Consider the following 16,455-nt stretch of genomic DNA (forward strand, 5'->3'; position numbering starts at 1 on the left):
TCAATGAAATTCATTATCCCCTGAAAACTGCATTTTCTGGGAGTGTCTGCCTTTGTCAAGCTTTGTGAAGGACAAAACATCATATCTTCATTATATTCATGAGTAAAACTCCAAAGTACAATATTGTACTGAAACAGAAAGGTAAACTTGTAGAGACAGTTCTAGCTGTAAAATATTCTACCTTTCATTCAACCCTACTTACATTCTCCCTGCTCCTCTCCTTCCCTCCCTGACATGCAAAAATATCCCAGCTGCTCTAAGGTGTCTCCTGTTCATGGGGAACAAATAGGTACTCAAACCTAAACTTAAAAAGGTTTATTTTAATCATAAATAATTGCAGCTTGAATGAGATACAAAACTAAAACAAAGTCCACCCAGACCTCTCTCTCCTCCCAGAGATAAAAGGGATGATGATGAACAAATGGGGAGAACAGTTCTCATGAGTCTCACGTTTCTGCCAGTTTTTAGTAAGGAATAGCACTGTTTTAAGTTTTAAATCATTTTTTAGATAGACATTCCTAATAATTCCCTTTCTTCCATTTCTCTCATTTCTCTTATCTTTTTTTTAAACAGGGATCAAAGAGTTTTCATGTCTGCATGCATGCAGTAAAGGCTTTGGATGGCCAGTTAGTTTGATAGATACTTGGAACATTTCTGTATGTGAATGAGCATCATAAAAGGAATTACAGCCTTCATACTATCATAGTATCGTGCGAGTTGGAAGGGACCTTAGAGATCATCGAGTCCAACTCCTGGGTTTTGAGCCCTCTGTGTAGTGAAGAGGCACTTCTACCCCCTGTGCCACAGGGGGGATTCGAACCCGGGCCCTCTAGTACCGCAAGCAGTACTTTATACTGCTTGTATAATGTGCGCCACCGGGGGCACACATTGGAGCCTTCCCTCCAATGATGTAATTGCTGGTTCAGATGGGAAAAAAAAAAAAAAAAAAAAAAAAAAAAAAAAAAAAAAAAAGAAGATTCAGAGAGAGAGCAAGAAAACAGCACAGATTACAATGAAATGATTTACTTCTCCCAGCAGAATTTGTACAACTTCTCCATGATTGTGTTGATTTTTTAAACTAATTTCATGACAAAACTACTGCTGTATTTGGCAGACTAAATCTGGAAAATAAAATCATATCAGTGGTGTGAGTGGTTCTGCTTGTTGTGCTTATGCAAGGTGGCAAGGACCCTCATCTCCATTTCTTTCACAAAGAAGCAAAAGAGTCAAGTCTTCATTACTGTGAGCAGACTCTAAATTATACAACTTTTGGAGAGTGGTTAACTTTCTACACAAGGCACAGAGATGGCTGAACACAGACATGCACACACACACCCTTCTTCCACCCAAGTCATCCTAAGGAATAAAGTTGTTAACCAGTACAATTATAATTGCACTCTGCCTATTAAAAAATAAGAAGTCTACATTTCAGCTTTATTGTTTGTTTGTTGTTTTTGTAATACCTATAGAGATTTCAGAGGGGTTATTCCATGTTTACTGTGAGATAAGTGAAATAGTAATCTCAGCATTATGCCTTGAAGTGTCTATACCCAGATAATGTTGTGTGGCTGAAGGGTGTGGGTGGTCGTGCATAATTTTCAGTGAAGGAGTCTCAATATTGGAATATTTGGCAAGACTTGGAGTTGCTATGCAACTGCAGTTTGGAAAATGTTGATTTTTTTCCAGGTTCTGTTGTGGAATGTGGTATGATTTCATCATGACAGTATCTCTGTAAATTAAAAAGAAAGAAAGGAAAAAACAAAACAAACAAACAAACAAAAAAACAAGCCAGCAATTTAATAGTGTCTGTTCTTCATAATATAAATCTGCAATAAAAATGCACTTAACCTGACAGAGTATGGTACATTGATGAATGTGCCACAGAGCTATGCTGCTGCAGTTTGCTACATGGAAGCAAGTGACTTTCTCTCCTTGTGTGTTTGCCTTTGCTTAGAGAGCACATTCCTCCGATGCAAAACTGGCAGCTGCCCACACCTCAGAGGGTCTGCCTGTCCTTTTTTCACAAGTCAAAGAGGAAAGCATTCTGATAGTTGTGGATGCAGTATTAAGAAAAGCGTAATAAAGCAGCTCTGTCACAAGTGATCAGCCTTTCAGAATGAATTTTGAAAATCCCCAACAAAAGCTGGTTAATAATCCATGTTTCCAGGATTAGTTTTTTCCAGGATTCAGTGTGTTCTGTGAATTGTAAAAAGGGAATCGTGTATAGACATATGTGAATGCTCTGCTTAAAGTTAACTATTAACTGGTATGTGTTTTCCTATCAACACATGGTCCCCCTTCACAAAGAGCTATTGAGCGTTTTACTGCTCCTAATGTGTATGTTGAGCTGCCCAAGGTGACAGATTGTGCTTCAGACACGCTAGACCTCTGAGCCTCATTCTCCAAAGACTTCACCTTGGCACTATTATTTCTATTTATGAAAGACTTGACTATCATAGACCAGTAATATGTAAATTCCATTTTCAACTTATTTAGCAAATATACTGAGAAGTATTCAAGTTGTATAGTGGAATCTGATCACATTCACATACAGTTGACAGTTCCATTTTATTTATCCTCATTCCAAATGCAGCAGTTTAAGTTTCCTCCTAGCAAATTATGTTTTTGCTCTGGGCAAAGAGGGCTCTTGTTTCAACGTGTACTGCTAAGCTCCCTTCCTTCCTATCCTCCAAGTGATCTTGTTAATTAGTTAGCCTCTGATTTTATGAGCACTTGTAAATCTATTTTTTCCCCTTACACTCACTCTTTTTTCTTTTTCTTTCTTTTTCTTTTTCTTTTTTTTTACTGAGATAAAAACAAAAGTCGAAGCCTTTCAGACAGTCAGAAGCTTGCAAGTGTGCTCATGATTTCTAGTTCTAATAAGACTATTGCCTCTACATAGAAAAAAGCAAGTTTCATTCTAACAGGGCTTTAAAGTGACAAGACTTCTGATGCGTGAAGAAGAGATAAAGAAAGAAAGAAAGAAAAGGTCAAAGGTCCACCTGAGCTTTTTGGGCCCCAAGTGGTTAAGGCACACAAGGGACTGACAGGGAGCACATCTGGCTGCTGATGGCTCTTTGGCCAGGCAACTCTGGACCCATTTATAATCAGCTTCACTTGGGAGTTGGCTGGGGTTTGGTTTGTAGTTTGAACACTGCAAGAGCTACAACAGAATACTTTAAAGGTCTCTCACTCCCTTAAGTGAAAGGAATCAATACAGATTTTTTAAAGAATAGGTGTATTGATGGAGCAAAAGTAACAAGTTTTGAAGGTTTGGGAAGGAAATATGTGAACTGTGTTCTCTTTGCAAACATAAATAGTCACAGTGTATCATCCCATAGCTGGAAGGCAATGAAATAAACAGCGTACTTTTATGCAGTTGTGTTATGAACTGTAAAAATTTCTTCTCCTTCCTTTCATTATAGAAATATATCAAAAATAAGATCAAGAAAACAATAGTTAAAGTCATTAGGATCTTATGGAATTCAATATCTTTTAAATACTTCTTTTCCAGTCATTTATGCTAAAAGGGTAGAAAACAGTCAAGTAAGTCAATGCAAAATAGGATGGAAGATGTTAAAACTATAATTAAAAAGAGCCTTTCTTTTGGCTTTCCTCTGTTTAAAATATTTTTTAAACTTTACAAATATCTCTGATTCCACTCACACTTTTAAACATATAACCATTCCTTTCCATGCTAGCAATATTATCTACAGTCTCTTTAAATTTATATGCACAAATAATTTTTTCATTTATTCAGTCAAGGTCAAAGTGTAAAATGGTGCCATCTCCATTCGATACTATAAGCAAAAACATCATTCTACGTAAGTATTTGTTTCTTGAGAAAGAAAAAAAAAAAAAAAAAAAGAGAGAGAGAAGGAAAATTTGTTCTATTCCTGCTCATAGAAAGTGAGATTTTATATTGCAGCCTCATGTTTGGCACGGCCTGGCGCATTTGTTGGCACATACTAATGGTATAATGAGACTTAAGAGGCTCTTACAGTCTAACTAAGTCAGGGCTACTAATGCGTTCAAGCCTACTGCTGGATGCACACATGACCTGCTGCTGGCACCCACAGCTCATGAGGTAATAAAAGGAAACAGTATAGTTTTGCTCACTTTCAAATCACTGTGGCTATGTAAAATCTGTAACAATTTGAGCAGGAGAGCTTTCCTGTGGAGGACCTTTTTCCAGAAATCTAGATTCCTCCTCTTCAATGTATTCTGTGTGTAAATCCACTGCTCTGCTTTATTATACTTTATTCTTTTTTTTTTTTTTTAAACTTTTTTTTTTTTTTTCTTTCTTTCTTTAATGTCTAAATCTGTGCTTCTGCTCTGAAGCTTCCCCACAAAGAAACCTTCTGAGGATTAATTCCTGTGCCAACACGAAAGAGGAGGAAAACATATTATTTCTTGTACTTTACCACAGGGGATCCTAAATTAAAAGCTTGATAGATCATCCTAGATTGGCTGAAAGAAACCCTGCCAGCCTGGAAACCCACAGTTGAGCACTGAGAAATTGGCATGCACTGCCTGACTGCTTATCCAAATTTTACCCCTGGACAAACTCGGTGCCTTGGACATGGGTATGGTTGCATAGAAGGAACACTAAATACTGCATTAGTTTCAATAGTGTATATATCAAACATCCATATTAGTAAAGGATTTATAATGATACAGTCACATTAAGGTTTGTTTTATCTTACACATTGGGGATTATTATATTCCTTGCATTAGGAAGGTCAGGCTATGTTTTCAAATGCCAGTGAATGTGAAATAAGAAGTGGTAAAAGGGTCGTGTCAGGTAATGAAATATGACATTCAGAGAACTGCCTGATGACTGAATCGCATGTACGTGTGCAGTTTGGATGGTTCGGGTATGACAGAATGTGTTTGTCAGTGGAAGGAGATATTTCCACATTCCTGGATTTCCAGTTTCTGCAAGTTATTTTCTCCATAATATTTTATTAACTTTTATGTGGTAGATCAAGATAATTAAAAAGTGCTAATCTAATTTTCAGTAAGTCATATGCTGTGCACACAGAAAATTCCTGGTCAATGGGAGCTCCAGAATGTGCAGTTCAGTAATAGTAGTTGTGGGGAGAAAGATCATTGATGCTGTTGTTTTTCCTCAAAAGAGAAGAGACCTACTCAACCATATCATATTTCTAATAGTACAAATCAACTTGTTATTGGTGTTATCATCCTAGGAAAACCAAAACCAAGTTCACTGACCTATAAGGAAGGATGGAGGAAGGTTACACTTGCATTATAAGTGATGGTAGTTATTTGCATGTAGAATATATTACAATCTTCACTTTGATTGCCATAGAAAATTATTAATATTCACAAGGATCTGTCTATGACATTATTCTCCTTAGAGACTTCACAGCCTTGAATGTCTAGGAAAATTCACAAAGCAGGGAATAAAATATGTTTCAAAAAAACTTAAATATTGAACTTATTTTTTCCAAAATCTTATAAGAGAATGTGGAAGGCCCTGCAGCATTTATTTAGCCACCGTATTTTCTAATTAACAGTAACTAGTTAGTGAGTTTAAAAATCATCATCATCGTCATCTCTACATGATTGTATGGTAAATTTTATTAAGTGAAAAGAAAATAATTATAAATTATTCCCTCCCCACTTGACTGGGGCCTCTAGTAGGTTAATGAATTTCAGGTCTGAAATAAATAAAGGTAATAAATCATGAGAGTTTTGGTTTTAGAGCAGTACTCTGTTGATTTCAAGGGCTTCTGTCATAGACATAGCATTGAGTCTTCATAAGCCAGTGGCATGTCATAAGGTGTTCCCCTTGTTAGCAGCTTGATAGAAACAAAGTACCCTTCTGATGCCTTAGAAAGAAAATTGCCTTTACAAAGAGGCTAAAAACATCCAGGAAAGTAATGGATTTCTGTAAGTAACAGTTATGGAAAATAAATATATGTTGCTATTTGCATGTCAGTCATAGTTTACTTACTATTACGTTTATTCTAACTGAAGCCATAAGGGAGGACATTACGTAATGCAATCAATATGCTCACATTTACATGATGTTGTGCTGGAAACTGCTGCCTTTCCCAGTTTGTCTGTGCTTTTCTAGCATATCAAGTGTACAGTTATGAGATGGTTCAATTTCACTTTACAGCTGCCAGCCATTACAGTAAGGTTAATAACCTGCCCAGGAAAGAGGGTGAGCAGTAGCTTCTCAGGCATGCTATGAAAGGTCAGTTGGAGAATTTCAGAGAGAGTAAAGGGTTTGAATTTTAATAGTAGTATGAATGAGTCTCTCAGGTGCTTTTGAAAGTCCCAACTAAATGTTTACATAAAGACATTTTTAAATAGAGTAAAATAATTGATTTTTCAATGACTGAAGACAGATTTCTGAAAATTATATGGGCAATTGTCATATACATTTAATGACTACAGTTTCATTTTAAACTCTTAAGCACAGCCTGTAGGTCTTGACTGAATGTTCAACTTTTGCTGAGCTGAAATAGAAATATTAATGATCTTTTTAATATTACCGCAAATAAAGACATGCAGGAAGCCATTTGATCTTGAAAGCTATCATGTCTAAGTTAATCAAAACATCATAATATCTTTCAGTCATCAAAGGTATTTTTCAACTTTCTGTGAAGCTATGTAATAATCAATATAAAAAATAAGTAGGGTTATGTATCATATTTATCAATACAAATCATATTCTATTAGGAGTACTTTCAATCATTAGTTCTATAATAAAGAGATAGCTCAGTCCACTTATGGACTGCAGTTTGCCTCTGTGTTGTATCCAGATTGTCAAAAATTCCTCTCCAAGAAAAAACATATACTCATAGCTAAATATGTTTTACAGAAAGTACATATTTACTGACCTTTTTATTTTTAATATATAGTAAATACCCCGAAATATTTTTTGTCTTGAGAGTTTTGCTTTCCAGGATATTATTTGCCCACATTAATCTAGTCACCTGAAAATCTAATGTGACTAATTTTTGATAAATTATCTACTCTTATCTGTAGAATATGATAGAGTAAAACCCTTGATTTTGGGTTGAAAATAAAAGAAAACAAACAACAATGACAAAAAACACCTTACAGACTTTAGAAGCAGTGACAAGTCTTTTTCAGTTTACATACAGTTGTACAAGAGATGTGGGCTCAGCGCCTCATCTATGAATTTAAGAAGGTTTCATCTGTATTGTGTATTTGCCACTCTGTTAAAATCAGAGGAAACATATCTCTGATCACATTGTAATAATATGTCAAAAATTTGAATGTAGGGAAATTGATAAAAGTTTTGGTGTTTTTTGTTTGTTTGTTTGCTTTTTCTATTATCAATTCATGAGAATCTCTTCTGTTATTAGTAAGAAGAGAACAAATCTGAATGGAAGCCAAAATATATTGGCCAAGCAAATACAGGAAGGCTGATCTTTCTCAGGGGCAGCGAGTAATACTTACATTACAAATGTTTGTGCTATTCCTGAAACAGGCCTGATCCTGCAATGCTGAGATCAAAGGATGTTTTTCACTTCAATTATTTGAAGAAAGTTTAAGTGAAGGCAAAAAACAACAGCAACAGAAGAGATAGTTCTACATTTTGGATGGTTTGGTTCAAATCCTATAAACAACATAATAAATGAACATATCTAGGCTTGAGAAAATACATTTTTTACATTTATTTTTTTTTTTTTAGTAATAATAAAAATCTATTGTTGATGAATCCCAGTCAGGAATATCAAATAAACTATTCTTACCCAGTTTGTATTGACTTTTGGATTCTGTGCTGTCATGGATTTCAAAATGAATTGAACATATTGATTAATTTAATATACGATCTTCCTTAAACCCAAAGCTGTAAATAATTGTGCACATGACAATAAGGACTCATTACATTACTGAATAACAACAATGCTTGCTGGATTTTTATGAGCTATGTGCAGTTACTTATATATGAAAAATTTGCATTCAAACCAGGAATTGCATTCAAACCATTGTATTATTACTAAGTGTCTGATAAAGGTTTTTCTTTTCTTATTGGCCTTAGCTGAGTTCAAAGATTTCTTTATTTTAAATGATTTGCAGTTTTGAAGTGAAAATGGCAACTGAACATACTTGAAAACTTCCTGTCTTTACTATTTCAGAGCTGCAAGAGACTAAGACCTCCGAATATCACAGGATATCACACAGTCCTCTGGATTACAGGATATTATTAATGGATGAAGATCAGGATCGGATCTATGTGGGCAGCAAAGATCACATTCTGTCTTTGAATATCAATAATATAAGCCAAGACCCTCTTAGTGTAAGTATTTATTTTGAGAATCCAATATTTCTTTATTTCCAGAGGTAAATTAAATCCAGCTTTTCTGCTTTTGAAGTAAGCAGCCTGAAGAAATATTTGTGTGCCCATAAGTGGACTGTTGTGAAATTACCTCTCTACAGACTTTGCCTCACCTGTCTTTATGTGATTACACCTACAGCAGCACCTTAAAATGTTTCCTATATACCTTGTTATACCTAAATAATCTATGGGCTTTGTTACTGAGCTTCAGGACTGTTGAGGCAGAGTGTTCCAACTTGGGGTAGAGAAGTTCTATATTTAAAAGTCAAGGCTTTACTGTGTCAGTGAAGAGATAGGATGCCTCGCTGAAGCTTTAATTAGGCTTTGCTCTGAACCACCCCCTGTACACTCCTATCTACCCGAATTGACTGTGTGGGAAGTCTGATCTGACTGACTCTCTAACTTACACATTTAAATTAAATCCCATTTGTGTGTTAATGTGAGTATATTTATCTTCCTTCTGGTATGGAAATAAGCATCCGTAATGGTGATACCTACAGTGGTTGGAAGTGGCTGCTGTGGCCTTCTTGCTAATTTAGATCTCACAGAGATTCTGCCAACCTGGTCTGGGACTGGTCATATTATTCACTGCATACTCTTAACAGGTTGCTCTGACTTTGTTCAGAGCTTCGTAAGGTACAAAGGCTTTTATGGCATAAATTCTTCATTATAACACTATGAAATATTTCAACAGTCAATCTAGACATTGAAAGCCCAAACTAAAATTTCAGAAAAACAGAAAGAAGCAAAATACCCAATGTTTTCTGGCAGTGATTGTGATCACCCAATATTAGGCTGATAGTCTCTGCAGTTCCACCCATTCTTTCTCTAGTTTATTTATCTTTATAACAAATGCACGATATTAATTTTATGCCATTTTGAAACACTGTATACATACAAACCTGTAACTCTCTGCATAACGTATGTATATTAACATATATGTTTACATATAAAGAGAAATTTTACTGCTATTCTTTATGTTCTCTTGAGGCTAAATGTTATTAGATCATGTCACTTATTAAATTTACAGACCATTTTTCACCATTAGCAATTTATAGAAGTTCAGAAAAGTTAAAAAAATAATAATAAAAAGATGATGACGATGATGAGAAATTGTACTAGTTTGGAAGAAAAATAAATAAAATGATTAACTTATATGAATAACTTAGTTATTTAATATATAATTGTAACTTATATCAGATAAAGACCTGAGTCTTTATTTCATTTATTGCCTTCTAAGACAGAAATTATTCTTATTTATAGGTGAAAAAATGTAAAATGTATCAAAATATTAACTTATTAGAGTAAATTTTGCAACTCCATAGTTTTTTGTTTGTTATTTAAAAAATAAATTATGTAATAATTATGTAACTTTTTTTTTTTTTTTTTCCTCAGATTTTCTGGCCAGCATCAGCAAACAAGGTTGAAGAGTGCAAAATGGCTGGCAAAGATCCTACAGTAAGTTATACTCTACATGCATATCCATACACATACACGAGTTACATTCTTTGCAGTAAAGTCAGAGCAGCTCTACTTCAGACAAAAGAAGTGTTTATTTTGCATTTTAAATGCTCTGCAAGCCAAACTACAAAGTGGAATTATGAAATTCCAGGCTATATAAGCATGGTGAATGCACCTTCAGACTTTGACAAACTGGAAGAAAAAACAAAACAAAACAAAACAAGCAACAACAACAACAACAAACTAGTATGCTTTATTGTTACAGGTAAAGATCATCTCTGGAATCATTTGAAACACAGACTATGGATAAGTTATGTTGATTCACTTTGTGCTGCAGCTGATTATACTCCCATCTACATGCAGGCACTTTCAAAAGCAACTACACTGGATGATATTTTTCCATTGCTCTTTTTATAGAAAATTGGTAGCAAAGAACTATTTTGAAAGATACAGCAGTACAGTACAGCAGATCCTTTCATTGGAAGAATTCTATTTGAACACAGTTATCCTCCTGAAGAGATTTGATCTTACCATCTGTAAGACTAATAGGACAAGGGAGAATGGTTTTAACCTAAGAGGGGAGGTTTAGGTTAGATATTAGGAGGAAGCTTTTCACACAGAGGATAGCGACACACTGGAACAGGTTGCCCAAAGAGGTTATGGATGCCCTATCACTGCAGGCATTCAAAGCCAGGCTGGATGTGGCTCTGGGCAGCCTGGTCTGGTGGTTGGTGACACTGCATACAGCAGGGGTTTGAAACTAGATGGTCATTACGGTCCTTTTCAACCCAGGCCATTCTATGATTCTATGACTTAATAGACAGAGCTTTAGATTTTGTTGACAAAAGAAAGCTAGGTTGTAAAATAATACAGAAAGTCACATTCCTGTGTAATCTAACATCTTTATTTATTATAGTTACACCTTATTATTTTTAACTAAACCTACATGTGTGACTTGCAATGTTACAATAATTCAGATGAGTCTATTTTGTAAGAAAAATATGGTGGTGTTTTTTTATTTTATATTTAAATTTATTGCAACTGCTGGTGCAGGTGCAAGAAGGTTGGCCTGCTGGACTGTAGTTGTAATACAACTTTTTCAAAACTGTACTTTTAGTAATTCGTTATAATACTCTACAGCTAGAGAAGTTCCAAAAATAGAAGCTTACATAATTTTTTTAAATGTCCTCAGAATATCAGTACCATATATATGCATACGGTTCTGAAAAATAGTTCCCAAATCAGTGATGTACCTTACTGAAAGCTCACTGAAATAATGAGAAAAAGAGAATACAGATCTGAATGAGTGTTTGCAAGTTGAAATTTATAGTCTACTTTGAACAGAGTTCTTGTGTATTTCATTCCTGATAAGAGTTGGAGAAGCAGACAATGAATTCAGAAGTAGAAGCATAATAGCATTTGGCTTATCAGTGAATAGAAATTATCAAAAGACAAAAGAGAAACTGACAGTAAAAGACTTTAGTCAGCCAGCAAATTATTTTCAAAGGTGGTTGGGGGAGGGTCTGTTTGAACTACCATTGGACAAACATTGATGTATGCATTTTTTATAATTATTACTGAAAAGTTATTGTCACCACCAAATAGTAAGTTCACCAAGCTAAATTGAGTGCTTACTTTAGGCTGACATCTATTTCTCTCAATTTACTGTAATGAGATCATTGGATATAGATACTGACAGTAACACAATTCACCAGACTGCTATTGAGTGAGTGTTGGTATAAGCTCCAAGAGAAGAATGAGTGATATGTGAATATAGAGCTTAACTACCAGCTTTGACAAACAGCCATCCTAAGAACAACTATTTAATGTTATCTCAGACCTAGATGATTTAGAAGCAAGAAGTAACACTGTAACAAGGAAAAAAAAAAAAAAAAAAAGTTTTTGAAGGACAGTTCTGCACAATATTTTCTAAAATGATAATCTCTTAATGGATTCTGGAGCCACAGTGAAGTACAGTATTGAATCACACAGCAGAATGCAAGTGGACTTCAGTAGGTCAGCAATGGAGAAATGGGCAAAAGCTCACAGAAGGTCATAAAATAGATTTCCTGCCACTGAGTTCTAAAACATGATAACGTTAATGTTGAGCCAACTTCTGTTACTTCTCTGTAAATCACAGGAGAAGTGAAAATGTACTGTGTATCAGATGCAACTTCAGACAGCTGTCCTTAATGAAATCCTTCATTCATCTAACCACCCTCACATTTTTGACAGTTCTGAAAATGCACGGTGTGCTATTAGAGCAAAGTACCCCATCCCAGTACTGCTCATCTAGCCATTGGCTCCTTCCCCTGCTCCCTGAGGAGTTTTCTTCTGAGGTTTCTCAGAATGTACTGACTTTTCTCGGGCTCTTCTGGAAAAGCTTTTTGCAAACAGCATGGAAAGAAAGCATCGGTTTGCACTCTGGCATACATAAGCTAGTGCTATACCTTCACTTCTCCTTTTCCCTTTCCACAGCCATAATTTGGATTGGTAGTACTGCTGAGATAAACCTATTTTCAATAGCAAGACAGTGCTAAAGCCTCTTTTGAGCCAAACTAAGATATTAAGATATGGGAGAATGGAAACTTTTAGGAACAACCCCCAGTATAGAGAAATAATAAATTTTGACTGTGTTAAAGGATCTTTCTGATATAACTAGAGCTAGCACGTCACTGAGGGCATGCAGTGTTCCCTGTAAAGAAACTGTGAACACTGAGCTGCTTACAGTTATGTGCCAATTTTCAGAGGTTCTTGTAGAGTGCCAGCTTCTACTCAAACAGAAATAAGAATGGCTTTAAGTGTACATGAATTGTTTGAACAAGGATTAATTCTACAGATTTTCATGAAGATGACTGATGACAGTTTCTAATCCTATGCTCAAAAAACACGTGTGATTCTCACTGTCTTTGATGAAGGTTTGGATGATTGAATATGAAGGCAAGTCTGAGATCTCAGTAAGAAAGTATTCAAGAAAAAAAATCTATTTTTAGCTTAGGGTGCATTAACAGTGTAAAAGGGAAGAGCAAAAGAAGAAAAGGGTATGTTGGAAGAAGAAAACTGTAAAACTGATAGTGTGAAACTGTGTGGCACTTAACAGTCTGTTTCATTTTTCCTGCTTATTTGACGATGTTATTATTGATCCTCAAAATGAAGCAACAATTCACTGCAAACTCACTTATGCAATGTATTGTTCAGAATTCTGATCATTTGGAAAGAAACTGTTCACAATAATACTGAGATCTGGCTTTTCTACATTACTTATCATAGAATCGTATGATGTCTTAGGTTGGAAGAACCTTGAAAATTATCTAGTTCCAACTCCCCAGTAGATCCTCAGTTCTTACATTCTCTCTTTCCTAAAAATGAGACTAAAGTTTCCATTTTCTAATCACCAAAGGCTTCACCTGACAGCCACAACTTTTCAAATAGGATGGAATGCCACTTGTCAAATGCAGCCAGTTCTTCAGGACTCTTTGATGCATTGACTTGTACACATTCAGCCTCATTAGGCAGTCTCAGACTTGCTCTGCTCTTACAGTGGGAGGAATTTTATTCCCCTGGCCCTTGCCTAGAGGTTTCTGGACATGAGAGGTAATGGAAGCCTGACTACCAGTGAAGACTGAGGCAGAAAACTCATTGAGTACCACAGCCTTCTCTATGTCTGTTGTAGTCAATTCACCCTTCTCATTTATCAGACAAGAATTCATTCTACTAGATCATTCTCCTCCTCCTGCCTGGGTCCCAGTCTCCAACCAGGAGATCAAAAAGAACACTGTGCTCCTGATCTCTTCAACATCTTCCCAAGAGACAGAAAGTCTATTTTAATGTTTTGTAATTTCCTAGTTGCAGCCTCCTGCTGCAGAGAAATTATGATGCAGCTATGACAGGAAAAATAAACCAAAACAAACAAACAAACAAACAAACAAAACTCACTAACAATGAAAAACAACTGGGAAGTGGAGGGAAAGAGAAGATACTGTTATAGAATTTTCCTCAAGGAACTTCCTAAGATTACTTCTTGCTTTCCCATGGAGGCCCCTGCTTCTTCCCGTTAGACATACAGAGAAGTCTTTGGATGAAAATCAAATTACTTTGTGGAGATGGAGAAGTTGCAGATACTATTCTGATTGCTCCTCTATAGCACCCTATCAGTGTCTGATTTTGGGCTTTGAGAAAATGGCAAGAAAAGAAAGCAGATGTTTGTAGATGTTCAAAACAAGCGACTAGTAATATCGGTAGCTGTTCTCATGATGCAACTAAAAATATGAATTGCATCTATTCCCTAGGCTCCCCTGCACTCAATAACATTTGTCAATTTCATTTTTGTTTGTTCTGTAATCCCTGCAGCATGGCTGTGGAAATTTTGTGCGGGTGATACAGTCATACAATCGCACACACCTGTACGTCTGTGGCAGTGGAGCCTTCAGCCCAGTGTGTGTGTATGTCAACAGGGGACGCAGGTCTGAGGTAAGTCTCTGTTTCATCTTATTTTGTTCTGGATCTCACTATTGTTATGCAAACACAAAAATTTGAAAATACAAAAATTAACAAGGAGGTTCACTTACCTTCATAAAGCAGAAAAATAACAAAGATCCATGCTTTTCTGACAGCCCTGTTATGATCAAATAGCCAAACTGTAGTCAGAAACCATACTCAAATACAATGTTTGTCTATGTAGTTGGACTACATATGATGCTACTTTCTATTTGATATATTCTGGTGGATTAATTCCTGGTGTTTGTTGGAACTGTCAAGAAATATTTGAAATGTTTGGTTAGATAAAAAGCTTTTCATGGTTCCTGGGTGAAGCACTTATGGATACATGGATATAAGGGTAAGCTGGTCATCAGTTTAATATCCCTTAGATGCATTCCAAGTGTAGATAACTTTGATCTACAGCACAATTTTTATCCCAGGACATCCTGCCAGATGAAATCAGTGAGTTTTCTCCTTTACTGTGAAAACTTCCAGGGTGCAAGTCTAATTTTCACTCCACAGCTATTTTTTTTCTGTTTTCAATTTCATTGTGTGTTTTAAATATTCAAAGTTGCAGAAGTTTCGTAAATACTGTAAAATTGTTGGGTTTCATAATTTGCATGTAAAATGTAATAGGTAATAAAGCAACCAGAAAGAGGAAAAAAACAGCACTTAACCAAGACCCACCAGCGCAGTAGCTTTTGGGTCAGATTCATGTCTGCAGGCACAAGGATGTACAGTTTATTTTACTGTACTACATGGAAGCAGATGTGTTGGAAAGGAAGATCAGAGAGCGCTACCTGGAGTTTTGCCATGTGAGGGCAGCTTTGAAGCTGGGCTTACTGCTAGGGAAGACACTATGAAATTCATCACTGATTTCACTGGGAGTAGGATGAGGATTCTGGCCAAGACCCAGGACTACTACTACAGAGTTTGTTGGGGGGTGGATAAATCATTGTTTCTCAATGTAGGTTTACATGGAATTATCACAGTGACTTTTGGTAGATCACTACCTGGCTCCAGCTTCCTTGGCAGAGGATATAATCTAAATCACTGCACTTTCAGTGCTAGTGGATTATCTGAGAGCAGAGGCTTATAGATCTGGATTTAAAAGCCCAAGCTAGCAGAACTGGGTGAATAAATCCATTCTTCTAGATAAAGGTCTGCAATGGCTTCTTTTGCTCTGTTTTGGATCAGGTTTGCTTTTCTCAGCCCTACTATCCTAATCTATTTCTCAAAAATTTCATAAAACACTAAAAGTGATCTCTTATTAATTAATATAAAGTCCTCTTATCAGTTTAAATTATACTGCCACAGAGGGCTTTGAATCTCTTTGTACTAGGAATTTTGTAAATGAGAGTTCTGCCAGGTAAAAATGAGTTATTCATATATATGAGTTCTCCATGATGCAAGATGTTAAATTTCTTAAGTTAAAAATAAGGATGCATGTCTTGGAAGAGCGGAATTGGCTTCACTTAGACTGTCTGTATAGCTGCATGCCTACTATATATTGATTAAATAAACTGCTGTTTCAGATGTCTGGAGTCTGTCAGACACTTGACTGAAGGCATTGCATGCTCAAAGCCCTTACTGTATAGGCCAACAGTAGCATAACAGTCTAAAATCAAGCATTTCCTTTTGAACCAATTGCATGCATAAGCGCATGCATAGAGCAGAATGAAGAACTGTGCAGTGCTGATAGGGCGAGAGAGAACTAATTCTTTGCTTTTGTCAGTTCACCTTGAAATAAGTACAGTTTTTCATGCACAGAAGGCTGTTTTTGCAGATGCATAACTGCTATTTTAGAAAACACATCTGTTTTTCTATAGGTGTTACAAAACATGACACTAAGAGTCACAGACAACAATCAGAAGAGCTAGTCCTGTTTTCCTCTTTTCAGAACTCCAAATAATTCCTTGTAAAAAGCAAACTGATGAAACAGAATGTTGCTCTTTTCCTTGAAGCAGAGTTTGAAAAATAATTTATTATTATTATATATTTATATTTTTTTCAATCTGCTCTCTGCTTTGGTCTTTGATAATGACTCTTAGTCACCTGAAGATATTATAATGTCAAAGTAAATGCAAAGAGAAGCAAACATCATCATTATGTGAATTAATTATAGACTAAAAAGTAGTTTAATATATATGAAAATCAAGTACAAACCTGGA

General features: G+C 35.8%; 1 protein-coding gene across 1 annotated transcript in view; it reads left to right on the top strand.

Moving 5' to 3' along the window:
* Positions 1–16,455, top strand: part of SEMA3C (semaphorin 3C) — a 118,186-nt gene that overhangs the window by 60,252 nt on the left and 41,479 nt on the right. Inside the window, exons 3-5 of the mRNA XM_072351084.1 lie at positions 8,145–8,305; positions 9,740–9,802; positions 14,156–14,275. Coding sequence (XP_072207185.1) covers positions 8,145–8,305; positions 9,740–9,802; positions 14,156–14,275 — 344 coding nt within the window. The remainder of the gene's footprint in view (positions 1–8,144; positions 8,306–9,739; positions 9,803–14,155; positions 14,276–16,455) is intronic.

This window comes from Excalfactoria chinensis, chromosome 1 (assembly GCF_039878825.1).
Source record: "Excalfactoria chinensis isolate bCotChi1 chromosome 1, bCotChi1.hap2, whole genome shotgun sequence".
NCBI classification, from domain to species: domain Eukaryota; kingdom Metazoa; phylum Chordata; class Aves; order Galliformes; family Phasianidae; genus Excalfactoria; species Excalfactoria chinensis.